We start from the raw sequence: 16215 nt of genomic DNA, 5'->3' as shown, positions 1-16215 counted from the left end.
GTATGGACAGAAAAGAAACACCCTGAGTTCACTTTTGAAGGACGAGAGGAAAGGGCAGACATGGGCCTGGGAGGTGGTGGGGACCATAGCACTGAATGACCTGCCACCCCACGTAGATGCAGAGGCCTCAGAAAGTCTATGGACTGCTTCACTTTCTTCATATTTGGTTTTGTTGCATCTTTGAGCTAAACCTGTTTAAAGTTCACAACACTCCCCAGCCCAGAATGCCAAAGTGAAAGCAGGATTTGTGACATTTTTGCAAATTTATAAAAAAAAAAAAAATATCCCATAGGCAAAAGGATTCAGACCCTTGGCTATGATGGGCATCCTGTTGATCATCACTGAGATGTTTCAACACGGTGTGGTAAATTCAACTGATTGGACTGTTTAGGAAAGACACACACCACTCTGCAGAAGGTCCCACCAGTAGAGCAAAAACCAAACCAGAAGGTTGATGGAAGTGCTTCCAGAGCTTAGAGGCAAGATGCTGTCAAGACACAGAGATGGGGATGACCACAAAAAAAAAAAAAAATGGACTGGCCTCCATAATTCTTAACTGGAAGAAACAACTGGGACTCTTCCTAGAACTGGCCACTCGCGGGGAGAAGGGGCCTTGGTAAAGAGAGGTGACCAAGAATGTGATGGTTACTCTGGCTGAGCTCTTTGGAACCTGTGGGGAGATGGGAGAAACTTCTAGAAGGACGACCATCACTGCGACATTCCACTGATCAGGAGCTTTATGGGATAAGACCCTTCATGGAGTTGTCAAAAAAAGGACCAGGAGTAACAAGATTTTGTGTTCTGATGAATCCAAGTTTGGCCTCAGTTGTGTTTGTCACATCTGGAGGAAGCCAGGCAGTGCTCATCACCCACACGGTGGTGGACGTATCAAGCTGTGGGTTTGTTTTTCAGCAGCAGGGAGTGGGAGTGAAAATCTGCTCTGGAGGACTCTGGGCCTCAAACTGGGATGAAGGATCACTTTAATCTCCTCCGTTGTCATCTGGCCAGAGTTCATCAATTCATTAATGGATGGATAGTGTTGGTTTCCGTTATTTAGTTTCTACCTTGTTCTCCCCACGCTTTAACAAGTTCTGTATATTTATGTGTGTTAATATTTAGTAATTTAATCTATACTCGCATTTTACCTGAAAATTGTTCTCAGCACTCTGTAAAGAACGACATATAAAAATAAGTTGTAGTGGCAAAAAGCAAAGAGAGTGGCTTGGGGACAGAAGACACAACTCCTTACAACACCATGTAGGTATCTCTACATATAAAAGACAAAGCCCTCACTGACTCCTCACTAATTCTCTCATTTTCCATAAAGGTAGGCAGCTGAAATTTCGTGTGCTCATTCCTTGCAGTGTACTTACAAAAGTTAGGTATGTTTCATGTCCGTTTGCAATACCCAATTAGGGACGGGTGTACCCCCTAACCTGTATATATAGATAAGGGAAACCCCTCCTCACTATTTCTGTGACTCTCAATATACGTAGGAAGCCCACATTTCCCAAGCTCATCCTTTACACTGTAAATACAAACATTAAGTACAGTCATATGAAAAAGTCTGTGACCCCCTCTCAGCCTGCATTATAATGGACTCTCCTTTCAACAAAACAGATAACAGTGGTCTGTCTTTCATTTCCTAGGAGTACTGCGGTGTTTTCTGAACAAAGATTTTTAGTGACGCAGTATTTAGTTGTATGAAATGAAATCAAATGTGAAAAACTGGCTGTGCACAAATGTGGGTCCCCTTGTCATTGTGCTGATTTGAATGCCTGTCACTGCTCAATGCTGATTACTTGGTGTGATGAGCTCATTAAGCCTTGAACTTCATAGACAGGTGTGTCCATCAGGAGATATAAAGGGATTTAAGGTGGTCAATTACAAGTTGTGCTTCCTTCCCTTTGACTCTCCTCTGAAGAGTGACAGCATGGGATCCTCAAAGCAACTCTCCAAAGATCTAAAAACAAAGATTGTTGAGTCTCCTGGTTTAGGGGAAGGCTACAAAAAGCCGTCTCAGAGGTTTAAACTGTCAGTTTCTGTAACTGTAAGGAATGGAATCAGGAAATGGAAGGCCACAGGCACAGTTGCTGTTAAACCAGCAGGTCTGGCAGGCCAAGAAAAATACAGGAGCGGCATATGAGCAGGACTGTGAGAATGGTGACAGACAACCCACAGATCACCTCCACAGACCTGTAAGAACATCTGGCTGGTGTATCTGTACATCGTTCTACAATTCAGCACAATTTGCACAAAGAACATCTGTATGGCAGGGTGATGAGTAAAGAAGCCCTTTCTGCACTTGCACCACAAACAGAGTCACTTGTTGTATGCTGATTCTCATTTAGACAAGCCAGATTCATTTTTGAACAAAGCACTTTGGACTGATGACACACATGGAGTTATTTGGTCGGAACAAAAAGCGCTTTGTATGGCGGAAGAAGAACACCACATTCCAAGAAAAACACCTGCTACCTACTGTCACATTTGGTGGAGGTTCCATCATGCTGTGGGGCTGTGTGGCCAGTTCAGGGACTGGGGACCTTGTTAAAGTTAAGGGTCTGATGAATTCAACCCAATATCAACAAATTCTTCAGGATAATGTTCAAGCATCAGTCACAAAGTTGAAGTTATGCATACAGGGGTTGGATATTCCAACAAGACAATGACCCAAAACACAGTTGGAAATCTACAAAGGCATTCATGCAGAGGGAGAAGTACAATGTTCTGGAATGGCCGTCACAGTCCCCTGACTTGAATATCATCGAAAATCTATGGGATGATTTGAAGCAGGCTGTCCATCAAATTGAACTGAACTGGAGAGATTTTGTATGAAGAATGGTGAACAAGACCTCCATCCAGAATCAGACGCTCATCAGAGGCTATAGGAGGACAGCGTCTAGAGGACAAAAGGAGGCTCAACTAAGTATTGATGTCATATCTCTGTTGTGGTTCCCACATTTCTGCACCTGTCTAATTTTGTGATGATGCATATTTCATATTTTCTGTTAATCCAATAAACTTAAAGTCACTGCTGAAATCCTACTGTGTCCATAAGGCATGTCAGATATTAACAGGAAGTTGCTACTTTGAAAGCTCAGCCAATGAGAAACAAAAATCCAAAGAATTAAGAGGGGCTCCCAAACTTTTTCATATGACTATGTTTCATTTCGCGCCGTGCCCCATAACGAACTTTCGAAAACTTAAGTAAAAAAGTTGAATGAGTATTTGTGCTTTTACCAGAGTCTCTTTTTACGCAAGTACCTGTACTTTTAATTGAGTAAAGAACTTGTGTACCTTTGCCACCTCTGGTGCCAAGGAACATGAAAAACAAAGAAAACAAAGCACTTAATTGTATGTGATGCACCATACATTTAAAGCATACAGAAAAAGTAGTAAAACATTGACAAGAAAAGCTAAGTTTAAAGAAGATAACATTTTTTCAAATTTTTTGCCTTTTATTCTACGTGTGTAACAACTTTTTTCTTTATTCTTGTGTGGATTATTTGCTTTGAATTTTCACTAAATATTTTAAAACAAACTTTTGAACTGAGTCACATGTTTTACCCATTCTTGAACTCGCCTTACACTCATGCGGCTACACTGCCCTCTAGTGTCCCAAGGGAGGTAGTGCAAGGAGGTTGAATCTCAGTCACAAGTGGGTCTTCGAAATGGACAAGGACCTCAAGCAGACCACCAAAGTTGTGGCAAAAAGGGTAAAAGGACAATAAGGTCAAGGTACTGGAGTGACCGTCACAACACCCTGACCTCAACACAATTAGATAGATAGATAGATAGATGTGAAAGGCACTACATAATAGATAGATAGATAGATAGATAGATAGATAGATAGATAGATAGATAGATAGATAGATAGATAGATAGATATGAAAGGCACTATATGATAGATAGATAGATAGATAGATAGATAGATAGATAGATAGATAGATAGATATGAAAGGCACTATATGATAGATAGATAGATAGATAGATAGATAGATAGATAGATAGATAGATAGATAGATAGATAGATAGATAGATAGATAGATAGATAGATAGATAGATATGAAAGGCACTATAATAGATAGATAGATAGATAGATAGATAGATAGATAGATAGATAGATAGATAGATAGATAGATAGATAGATAGATAGATAGATAGATAGATAGATAGATAGATATATGAAAGGCACTATATGATAGATAGATAGATAGATAGATAGATAGATAGATAGATAGATAGATAGATAGATAGATAGATAGATAGATAGATATGAAAGGCACTATAATAGATAGATAGATAGATAGATAGATAGATAGATAGATAGATAGATAGATAGATAGATAGATAGATAGATAGATAGATAGATAGATATGAAAGGCACTATATGATAGATAGATAGATAGATAGATAGATAGATAGATAGATAGATAGATAGATAGATAGATAGATAGATAGATATGAAAGGCACTATAATAGATAGATAGATAGATAGATAGATAGATAGATAGATAGATAGATAGATAGATAGATAGATATGAAAGGCACTATAATAGATAGATAGATAGATAGATAGATAGATAGATAGATAGATAGATAGATAGATAGATAGATAGATATGAAAGGCACTATATGATAGATAGATAGATAGATAGATAGATAGATAGATAGATAGATAGATAGATAGATAGATAGATATGAAAGGCACTATAATAGATAGATAGATAGATAGATAGATAGATAGATAGATAGATAGATATGAAAGGCACTATATGATAGATAGATAGATAGATAGATAGATAGATAGATAGATAGATAGATAGATAGATAGATAGATAGATAGATAGATAGATAGATAGATAGATATGAAAGGCACTATATGATAGATAGATAGATAGATAGATAGATAGATAGATAGATAGATAGATATGAAAGGCACTATATGATACATAGGTAGATAGACAGACAGACAGACAGACAGACATACACAGACACACACACACTTTATTAGCCCCAGGGGGAAATTCACATACTCCAGCAGCAGCATACTGATAAAGAAACAATATTAAATTGCAAACTAGATAAAAAGGTAGAAAGGTAGAATTATAAAAGTGTATGTGAGCATGGAGGCCTACGAACCTGTCCCAGTGACACCAGTTCTGTCTGGAGGAAAGGTGCCAAAATTCCAGCAACTTATCGTAAGAAGCTCGTTGAAGGCGAACAAAAACGTTTGGTTCCAGTGAAACGATTTAAAGGCAATGCAACCAAATATGACCCACTGGAATTGTCACACAGTCGTTAAAAAGTGAAATACTTGGGAGATCTATGAACATCGTTGGTGGGAAAAAATGACTTTGCCCTGCACAGAGTAGACATCTTACACGACATGCCAAATGTAAAGTTTGTTAATATAAAATCTGCCGCAGGCGTAGAAAGTGAGTTTGAAAGAATTCATCCAAAGTATACGGAAACTGTAACTGTATATACAGAGACAAAAAAGGCAGTCACTACACAAAGCAGTGATAGCAGAAGGACAGAATGCTAAGACTTACCTGGGGAGCGTTTGTGGCCACCAGGAAGGCGTTTGTTCGGCCTGGGTGATCATAATCATGCATGGCGGCTGCTACATAGAGAGCCATGAGCTCCAGGGCCGGGATGTTCCAAGCCAGACAGCCATAGTTATCATCACTTATCGAGCAGCTTTTTGAGGTGGCGTAGGCTACTCTGCCTGGCGAAATGCCGCTGTCCGAGTCTGCAATATAAAGCACGTGTTATGACTGAGCAGCCGTTCACAAACCTTCGATCACTCGGCATAGAAAAGGCCCTCACCCCGGTACATTAAGTCACCAACAAACAAGCAGACTGAACAATTTATGGCAAACCACAAACACAACGCACAGGATGGTAGACTAGAGACAGGAATGGCAAGACTGAAATACCCGTGTCGCTACCCGTCACATGTTCGTTGTGCACTTGCTGGAATCCAGGCACGGGCCGCGTCGTCAGGAACCAGACGGCATGCAGGACATCAGTGGCGTGGACACGGTTGTGATCTGCGAGGGAAGAGACACGCGACTGGGCTCACACCAGGTAATTGCTTCTCTCAACAAGGCAACACCTTCCACAGGTTAGACTCTGGCTACTCACAGGGAATGTCTCGGTAGCCATCCTCCAGTGCCATAAAGTAGGACATGAACTCTTGAGTGGGGATTTTAAAGATTTCAAAGAGGCCCGTGTCCTGAAAGAGGGTGTAGCTCACCTGCAAATATCGTACAGTTCATTAACACAACTGGGCAAACAACAGCGGCAGACAGCTGTGCTCTCTCCGCTCGCACTGCAAATTATTACCAGGCTGAGGATCCTTCCTGTCTTGCCTCCGGTCTTGTCCACCAGGTCAAAGATGGGGAAGTTCCAGTTGCTGACCTTTTCCATTAAAGCATCGTGGTCTTCTAGTAAAGAATCCAACAGTGCGTTCCGCTCCACCTGTGAGCACCAAAAAGGAGGATAAAGGTCTTGTAACAACCAAAAAGGACGCAGCTGCATTTACACATCAAAAAATGACAATGACAACAGTCCGGTTATTCACAGTGTCACACGCGTGCGCATGGGGAGCAGCTTAAGGGCTTCAGTCAGTGTCATTTTCCAGCGAGACATGAGGTGGCGCTGTCTAATAAGCATCTCTCTTCTCACCATTCCATCCACTATATCACTTCCAGGGTCCAACCACCTGGACCCTCCTCTTCCTCCCAACTTCAAGGCTAATACTAAAAGTGTCAGAGAACTATTTAGTGAAAAATAGTTAAAGAAAAATGTCATTAACAGACATTTGGACATGAACAGAGCATATGCAGGCTTCAAAAGAAGAACATGCAAATAATAAATAAGACTTTATGACCAACACCCTCTGAACCCCACCAAAAAATCCACACACCCCCCTCTCCTTATTTGCTATACTGTATATTGCATTGGATTCCTGTATGTCTATTCACTTTGCACTGATGATGACTCCTGGTAGGAAACGAAAGCTTAGGAATAAAAAACTAATGAGAGTTAGTTTGTTCTAAAGAAATTCGTTGTAACAGAATTTTGCCTGTACAGCAGAACCTCTGGTCACGAACGTTTCTGAACACGTACAAATCGGGTTACAAGCAAACAAAAACACTGGCGGCCAGTTTCCCTAGGCGCGTTCGTACACACCGTATAGAGGGCCTAACAAAGCAGCTGATGTTAACCAAGCAGAGGCCTCAAGTGCTGGAAGAGGTGGAAAAACTGTTACTAGTGTGGCTGAACGAGAAGCAACTTGCAGGGGAGAATAGCGTAAGCGAGGCGATCATATGCGAGAAAGCCAGGAAGATTCATGGCGATTTGCTGAAAAAAAATCCTTCTTCGAGTGGCAAAGGTGAGGAATTTAAAGCCAGTACAGGACGGTTTGAGAAGTTTTGTAAGAGAAGAGACATTTAATTTCTTTTCCATGTGCTTATAACTCATAAAAAAAGTGTTTACAGCGAGCGGTTCATAAGGGTCTAGTGCCAACTCTTACAATGTTAGTTTTCTCAGTGTTATTCAATGTTTTTTACATTTAGTTTACTATTACACTGTGCATTCTATGGTATAATTAACTATTTTTGTGTTTAAAAAACATATATATTTACATACAGTTCGTACGGTCTGGAATGGATTAATTATATTTACATACAATCTTATGGGGAAATTACGTTTGGTTCGCAACCAAATCGGGTTGCGTCCAGAGTTTTGGAACAAATTACGGTCGTGAACAGATGTACCACTGTGTGTATATATATATATATATATATATATATATATATATATATATATATATATATATATATATGTGACACAGACTACGAATGCTGTGAATGTAATTACCCCGATCTACATGCTGTCAAATAAACGAACCACACGCCATGGCGCAACGTTAGGGGCATCGCCTCTGGCGCTGACGTCCGAGGTTCGATTCCCGAGAGGGAGTGCAGTGGAGTGTGTACGCCTGATGAGCCCAGAATGAGGGCGAAACACGTGTCGTGTACTCTTTGCATTTATTTGACAGTAAACTATTTCAACCATATATATATATATATATATATATATATAGTCTTCATTTGGATCTTGATGTTTGTTTGTCCGCGAATGAATTAGAAGAAGAAGCACTAGATGGCAGTAGAGAGACAGCTAAAACATAGGCATTGCATTAAGAATCTCCTCCAGGCTTATACTACTGAAGACTGTAGTACTCCAGTCACACCTCAAAACACAGACATTCAAACTTAACAAATTGTTGTGCTTTAAATTAACTAATGCGCACTTCACCAGAAGATACACACAAACAGACACTGCACGCACACAGGGGTTTTATTAAAGAGGATATATATATATATATATATATATATATACAGTACATATATATATATATATATATATATATATATATATATATATATATATATATATACAGTAATCCCTCCTCCATCGCAGGGGTTGCGTTCCAGAGCCACCCGCGAAATAAGAAAATCCGCGAAGTAGAAACCATATGTTTATATGGTTATTTTTATATTGTCATGCTTGGGTCACAGATTTGCACAGAAACACAGGAGGTTGTAGAGCGACAGGAACGTTATTCAAACACTGCAAACAAACATTTGTCTATAAATTTGTAAAAATCTCAAGTAAACTTTTTTCATGTTGTCATTATGGGGTGTTGTGTGTAGAATTCTGAGGAAAAAAATGAATTTAATCCACTTTGGAATAAGGCTGTAACATAACAAAATGTGGAAAAAGTGATGAAGCGCTGTGAATACGTGAATATACACATACACGAGGTGCGATCCAAAAGTTCCCGGAATGCATTTATTCTGCAGCCAGAAGGGTTTGGTTATATCAATCGCCGCTAGATAGCAGTTCAAGTTGTCTTTGACAGCTGTTATCACCAGTTATAATGTCAGCGCAGTTGTTTTTCAAGTCGCAGTTCTCGTTTAAACTTCGGTTGTGTCTGTGAAGGGTTGTTCGTGAAAATGAGTGATTTGAAAGAGCAAAGACTGAGTGTTAAATTCTGTTTTAAACTGGGAAAAACAGCAAAAGGAAGCCATGAAATGTTGCAACAAGCAGGGATGTTCTGAGGCGTTTGCGAAATCGAATTTGCTGAACACATCCTCAGATGTGGGCTGGCAAGTCATTTCTTTTGCATCACAACAATGCACCAGCTCACACATCTCTGATTGTGCGCAAATTTTTGGCTTCTACAAAGTTTACTGCCATTCCCCACCCTCCGTACTCCCCTGATTTAGCACCGCCTGATTTTTTTTTTTTTATTTTCTAAGATGAAGATGAGGCTCAAGGGACGCAGATGAGAGACGGTGGAGGAGATCCAAGCGGTAACAACCAACGTCTTGAACACACACTGACAAGAAATGACTTGCAGAGGTGCTTCGAAAGGTTGAAATCTCGCTGGGATTTGTGTATCAACTCAGCAGGCGACTATTTTGAAGGAACTGTTCACCATTAATTGTTATTTGGTGTGGATGCTTTTAAATAAGTGCATTCCGGGAACTTTTGGATCGCACCTCGTATATATATATCTATAATAATAAAAGGCAAAGCCCTCACTGACTGACTGACTGACTCACTGACTCACTCATCACTAATTCTCCAACTTCCCGTGTAGGTGGAAGGCTGAAATTTGGCAGGCTCATTCCTTACAGCTTACTTACAAAAGTTAGGCAGGTTTCATTTCGAAATTCAAAGCGTAATGGTCATAACTGGAACATATTTTTTGTCCATACACTGTAATGGAGGAGGCGGAGTCACGTATCGCGTCATCACGCCTCCTACGTAATCACGTGAACTAAAAACAAGGAAGACATTTACAGCACGAGTCACACCCGGGAACGAAGGTAAATGACGTTAATTTTTGACTGTCTTTTAATACTGTGTAAGCATACATATTAACACATGTGCAATTAAACGTGTGCATTTACGGGGTGATTTCTCAGGCTTAAAAGCTCACCTTTTATCAAACGCGGGAAGGAAGGTAACTGACGTTGTTCACTGTCTTTTAATACTGTGTAACCATACATATTAACACATGTCCAATTAAAGGTGTGCATTTACGGGGTGATTTCTCAGGCTTAAAAGCTCGCCTTTTACTAAAAAGGTAAATGCAAGACTATTTTCAATCAGTTTATTGAAACGCTCCCGTTAAGGATTGCAATAACATATTCGCGAGATAAAAGAACGAAGTAGGGGGAAATGGAGGAACAGCCGCAAACAGCGAAGAGCAAAAAATTAATTAAACAATTGAGAACGGAGCGAGTTAAGCATACAAGCATGTTCATAAGGGAAACAAAGCACGGTGTAAAACGTAAGTTTCAAATAAGTTTATAGAAACGCTCCCGCTGCGGATTGCAATAACATATTCGCGAGATAAAAGTTTAATGAGAAGACACGAGGTATAAACGAACCACACGCCGTGGCGCAACGTTAGGGGCAACAGTTTCAACCATTCTATGATCTGCTTCTCGCAACTGAAAGACGGCACATGGCGGATGTTAGCCGACTTGCTGACCGCAACGTTAGGGACTTCAACTATGGCGCTGACGCCACATCTCAGTGCCAACATTTTGCAGACTGTACTTAAAAGACACGCCCTCCTCACTGGACAGTTAAAAACACCAATCAAACTAACGATGACATCAAGTATTACCCAATCAAAAGTAGGAAAGGAAGCATCTTCATAAAATGCGTGTGGGATGATTTGCATGAGACGCTGCTTTAAAAAAAAAATGATAAAAAAAATACGGGATAAATCACGTCCAGTATTGATTCAAAACGGGACGCGCAATTTCATTCTCAAACGCGGCACGATTCCGTATTTTAAAGGACGGGTGGCAACCCTACAGTGCCAGGTAACCACCCATACAATCAGATTGTGATTCAGACTAGGAATGCAATGAATGTAATTACCCCGATCTACATACAAGGCAAAAGTCTTGCAACATTCAAAGATGATGGTTTGGGATAAGTACACCATACAACATAAAAGAGCTTATGAAGCCTTGAACCGAAAAAAGCAAGATCTCAGAGATCGTAAAAAAAAAAATAGGAGGTAATGTCGTTTTACTCGCTGTAGATTTTACTCAAACATTACCAGTTATTCCACGAGGGAGACCAGCAGATGAACTCAACGCGTGTTTAAAATCCATGCTTCTCCCACGCTCGGTTATATGTCGCGTGTTCTCGGGTAGGTGCACCAAAAAATGTATACATTTAAGCATGTAATGGGCAAACAAAAAATGAGGTATACCCGAAGGCACTGCAGTAGTACTTAATGTAACTTTACTTCTTAAATGTTAATGTTTTACTGTTTAATAATTTATACGCTTCTTATATGTTGTTCAAATTCTTTTATCAAAATAACACTGACAGCGCAATGCACGATAACATGGAGTGAATACACCATACGCATCCGCCCACGGCTGCCCTGCTGTGCGCAGATAGGAGTTGATTCTACAATAAAATAAAATAAAGATAAAAAGACTAAAACAATCATCACCCATAAAGCGTGTGTGTGTGTATATATTTGTATATATATATGTTGATATGTGGATGTGTATATGTGTATATATATATATATATATATATATATATATATATATATATATATGTAGATATGTATATATATGTGTATATGTATATGTATATATATGTTTATATGTGTGTGTGTGTATTTTATATATATAAAACACAGCAACACTCATAACAATGACAACACAATTACATTGACAATCATGTTACGTTATTTTTTAAATGTTTCCTTTTTTTTTCATAACCTCTTTAACACACTACTTCTCCGCTGCGAAGCGCGGGTATTTTGCTAGTATATATATATATATATATATATATATATATATATATATATATATATATAAGCGGGCTTCACCCCCTGCTCGCTTTGCTCGACAACCCCTACCCCCATACCCGATAGCCAGCACTATGGGCCGTTGTGAAGTGGGGGGACTGAATGCACCCCAAGGAGATGCGGCCGCCCCTCCGAAACCCCTCTTAAATGGAGATACAATGGGAAACAAATAACAGTTGATTTGTTTACCTCCTCTTTGCTCGCTCAGCTGCTCCTGCTGTGCCGCGTGATTTGCATTTCGTGCGACGGTACAATCGTTTAAAAGCCTGTACAGCACCGTCTCGTCCCCCAGACATCCTCAAACACTATTCGATCTCTTTTCGCTGTTCCGTTATTTCACCAAGTAATATTGTCCATATGTTTGCGCTAATGTGATCTTTACTCTCATTTGTTTGAGACTTTCGAATTGCCCTACTTCCATTAACTGTAAGCTGCTCTGCATGTGTATCACGGGACTTGCTTCCAAAGGTTGTAAGTATGACGTGACTTGTCTCTCTCGCGGGACGTAAAAGTGTGGCTTGCTGCCTCTGCCGTGCCGCGTGATCTGCCTATCCCCCTATATATACACACACACACACATATATATATATATATATATATATATATATATATATATATATATATATATATATATATATATATATATATACACGTAGCCCCATATGTACACATTTGAAGAGGAGGCAGCCAGTGGTTCCCCTTGGAGTTCCAATCGCGCTTATAAACAACAGAGAACGAGGGGCTTGAAAGCCGCCATTTACTTTTTTTTCGTTCCCCAAGCCTGACTGCACACGCACGTCCCAGCTCTGCCTCACAATCGGGCGCATCCCGTATATCGTTAAGAGGGGTCTCCTCTCTGGACTATTCATCTCACTGCTCTGCATGTTTATTGGAGGTTAAAAAGTTCAATAAACAGACAGACAATAACTAAATTCCAATATAAAATCGAGGATCCATAGAATCAAGCAGAATCCATCCATTACAATCCCCTCAGCTGTGGTGCTTCCAATCTAAAACTGACACCTCCCCTGCTTACCCTCAGCCAGAGCAGACATCCACCAATAAGCAGTTGACGTTTAAACGCTGGCTGCGGTTCTGTCACCTTTCCAGGACATTCACTGGGTGCCACTCTGAGCCTCGCTTTCAATTCTCTGTCACTGTTTGGCCTTCAGGAAAGACACGGCCGGAGCGACGGGTGGGAGAACTAAAATACCTGACGGTGTGGTAAGAGTGTGGGGTTTGAGGCAATTTGTAAATGTCTACATATTAAAGAGTGTACAGTGATCCCTCCTCAATCGCGGGGGTCGCGTTCCAGAACCCCCCGCGAAAGGTGAAAATCCGCAAAGTAAAAACCATATGTTCATATGGTTCTTTTTATATATTTTAAGCCCTTATAAACTCTCACAAACTCTTATAAACATTTCCCACACAGTTATACAGCATTAACCCTTTGTATTCTCTTAGATATTAGGTAAGATTCGTTGAAATTATGTATGTAAACACATTGTTTATATACAGTAAAACCTAAACGTTATTTTAAAGATATCAAGCGTCTCCTATATCACATACAAGGGGGCTCTGCCCCCTGCTCGCTTCGCTCGCCTACCCCCAGCGTTTTGAACCCGTGCCCGCTGGGCAGCCACGTGTGAGGATGACGCACGTTTAATACGGAGCGTTCGCCCGTGTCACTCTGGGGCCCCCCACTGTTAATATGGAGCTCCGTCCGTACTATTATGCGGTGCATTGTGGACTACTGCGGACCCCGTAGTGTTTCCCATTTCAGTTTGTATCTCGGTCAGTCGAGCTTTGGTTTTTGAAGCCTTTGAATTCCGGTCTTCATTATCTGTAACCTGCTGTCCATGTGTTTGGCCCCCTCGTGTAACCTGTTTATGACGTCTTACTTTGCTTTCTACTCTGTCTTTCATTTCTGATCTCGCTGTATTCTGCTTTTGTTTCAATGACACCTGGTACGTGGTGAATATAATTTCCCTTTTTCGAGTAATAATTTTCATTTGTTTGCGATACTGTGATGTTTATTGTCTGTTAATAATACATCACTGTAATGTGATTCACCTATGCTGTATAGTTTGGACGTGTGATGATGACGTATGTTTAATACGGAGCGTTCGCCCGTGTCACTCTGGGTCTCCCCACTGTTACTACGAAGCTGTTTCCGAACTATTATGCGGTGCATTGTGGAGCACTGCGGACTCTGTAATGTTTCCCGTTTCACTTCGTATCTCGTTTAGTCGAGCTCTTTCTTTTTGGAGCAGTGCCTGCCTGGTCTGCGTCATTTCAGACGCACGTTGTAGGCGCCCGCGTTCATTAATTATATCCAGGCAGGCGCGTGTTTGTATCTCGGTCACTGGAGCTGTGTCGTGTTGAATCCGTGCCTGCTTTGCCTACGCAGTTTGAGATGCGTGTTGTAGGCGTCCACGTTCATTAGATGTGTCCACGCAGGCTCGGTGTCGAAGCTGTGTTACTTTTGCTTCCGCGGTTTCAGACGCGAGTCCGTACCATCTCGGGTTTGATGTATGAACCTTTGTGGACTCCGTAGGGGGCGTTGACTCCTCTTGTTTTACTATGTCTCCTCCTGCGCTTTCACCACGCATTAGTGCCACTCACAATATGGCGGCGACGCCTGCGCTTTCCGTATTATGTCGGTTTTTACCATGCTGTGTACCTCCGCTGTGTGGTGTGGACGTTTAACTGTCGTTGTTTCTGCCTTTATATTCTGTCCCTCGCTGTGCATGTGTTTCGTGCCTAGGTTTTTTTGAAGCTGTTGCATTCCAGTTTTCATCATCTGTAACCCGCTCTCCATGTGTTCGTCCCCGTTCTTTAATCCCTTTATAAAGTTTTACTTTGTTTCCTATTCTGTGTTTTATTTCTGACCTCGCTTTATCCTGCTTGCGGCATGTCAGACGGTTCGTAGTCTTTCTCGTTTTACTCTGGGCAGGGGGGCTTTGTTCTGTAACCTGCTCTCCATGTGTTTGTCCCTGTTCTTTAACCTCTTTATGACGTTTTACTTTGTTTCCTACTCTGATGGTTCGTAGTCTCTCCCGTTTCACTCTGGGGGGGGGGCTTTGTGTGGCACTTGTGCACTATGTCTTTTGCGTCCACGGGCAGGTCCCTGCATCCATATCCGGTTTACCATTCTCGTTTAGTAATATGGATGTTACAGCCATTACAATAGACAGGCCACCAGCAATAAATACGTACAACGCAAGAAAAATTGTATACAGTAAAATGTGTGTACAGTGACACTAAACATACGTACATGTACTAAGTACTGTACGTAGAAAACTAATTATGGTTACTCACCAACAATGACACCGCGACTTGTCCGATAACGATGAGTTTAATTTTACTGCACAACAAAGGATAGCGTTACAGCTCTTCTAAAGGAGTCTCTTCAGGCGATTTTGTAGCACCGCCGTTGTTCTTCTTCCGGCAGTCTTCAATCCAAATCCCTAAAGCAGATTCCATCTGGACTACCGCCTTATTATGTCCACTTACAACTCGTTTTGCGCCCTGGTTAAAGAACACTGCGGCCATAGATCTTATATTCTTTTCCTCCTTTTTAAATAAAAAGAACCGTGGACTCATTGATGCCGTAACGGCGTCCTACAGCGGTGTAGCTGTTCCCTTCCTTCAACATATCCAAAACTTTTATCTTTTCGCCAATTGTTAGCATCTTCCGTTGGCGGTTGGGCACGGCCCCTGAAGCAGTAGCAGGAGCAGATCGTTTTGGAGCCCATAACGAAGGGCTTGACTACGCACTAAGATGAGCACCAAAGTTAACTCTTTACACAGCGAAACACGTGGATGCTGAATGAGCGAGACGAGATTTCCTGGTTAACGCAAAGCGGAATCGAATTTGGCGCTCCGTTGCTGAGCCAATCAGCACCCAGGAACTTAACCGTGTGCTCTGATAGGGTAGCTTCTCAGCTATCTGCCAATAGTGTCCCTTGTATGAAATCAACTGGGCAAACCAACTGAGGAAGCATGTACCAGAAATTAAAAGACCCATTGTATCACTGAAACCCACGAAGCAGCGAAAAATCCGCGATATATATTTAAATATGCTTACATATAAAATCCGCGATAGAGTGAAGCCGCGAAAGTCAAAGCGCAATATAGAGAGGGATTACTATAAAGGGAAGGCTAGGGTCAACCTAGGACCCTTCCACGAAAAACAATGCCACAGCAATATTATTATAACAAAATGATAGGGGTGTTGTTGGCATACCCGACATATGGATTATTCGAAGCGGAGT

General features: G+C 41.1%; 2 protein-coding genes across 3 annotated transcripts in view; both read right to left on the bottom strand.

Moving 5' to 3' along the window:
- The window catches only part of LOC114647383 (protein inscuteable homolog), a 646645-nt gene that overhangs the window by 476292 nt on the left and 154138 nt on the right, over nt 1-16215 (bottom strand). The gene's annotated exons all lie outside the window — the stretch shown is intronic.
- The window catches only part of pde3b (phosphodiesterase 3B), a 191248-nt gene that overhangs the window by 24904 nt on the left and 150129 nt on the right, over nt 1-16215 (bottom strand). Inside the window, exons 9-12 of one of the 2 annotated variants that reach the window (XM_028796080.2) lie at nt 6355-6489; nt 6154-6265; nt 5946-6059; nt 5559-5758 (exon numbers count right to left, since the gene is read on the bottom strand). In XM_028796080.2, the coding sequence (XP_028651913.2) occupies nt 5559-5758; nt 5946-6059; nt 6154-6265; nt 6355-6489 (561 nt within the window). The remainder of the gene's footprint in view (nt 1-5558; nt 5759-5945; nt 6060-6153; nt 6266-6354; nt 6490-16215) is intronic. The other variant, XM_051923409.1, reaches the window with a different exon arrangement.

The sequence above is a fragment of the Erpetoichthys calabaricus genome, chromosome 2 (genome assembly GCF_900747795.2).
Source record: "Erpetoichthys calabaricus chromosome 2, fErpCal1.3, whole genome shotgun sequence".
Lineage (NCBI taxonomy): Eukaryota > Metazoa > Chordata > Cladistia > Polypteriformes > Polypteridae > Erpetoichthys > Erpetoichthys calabaricus.
This window is presented reverse-complemented; position numbering and strand designations above follow the sequence as displayed.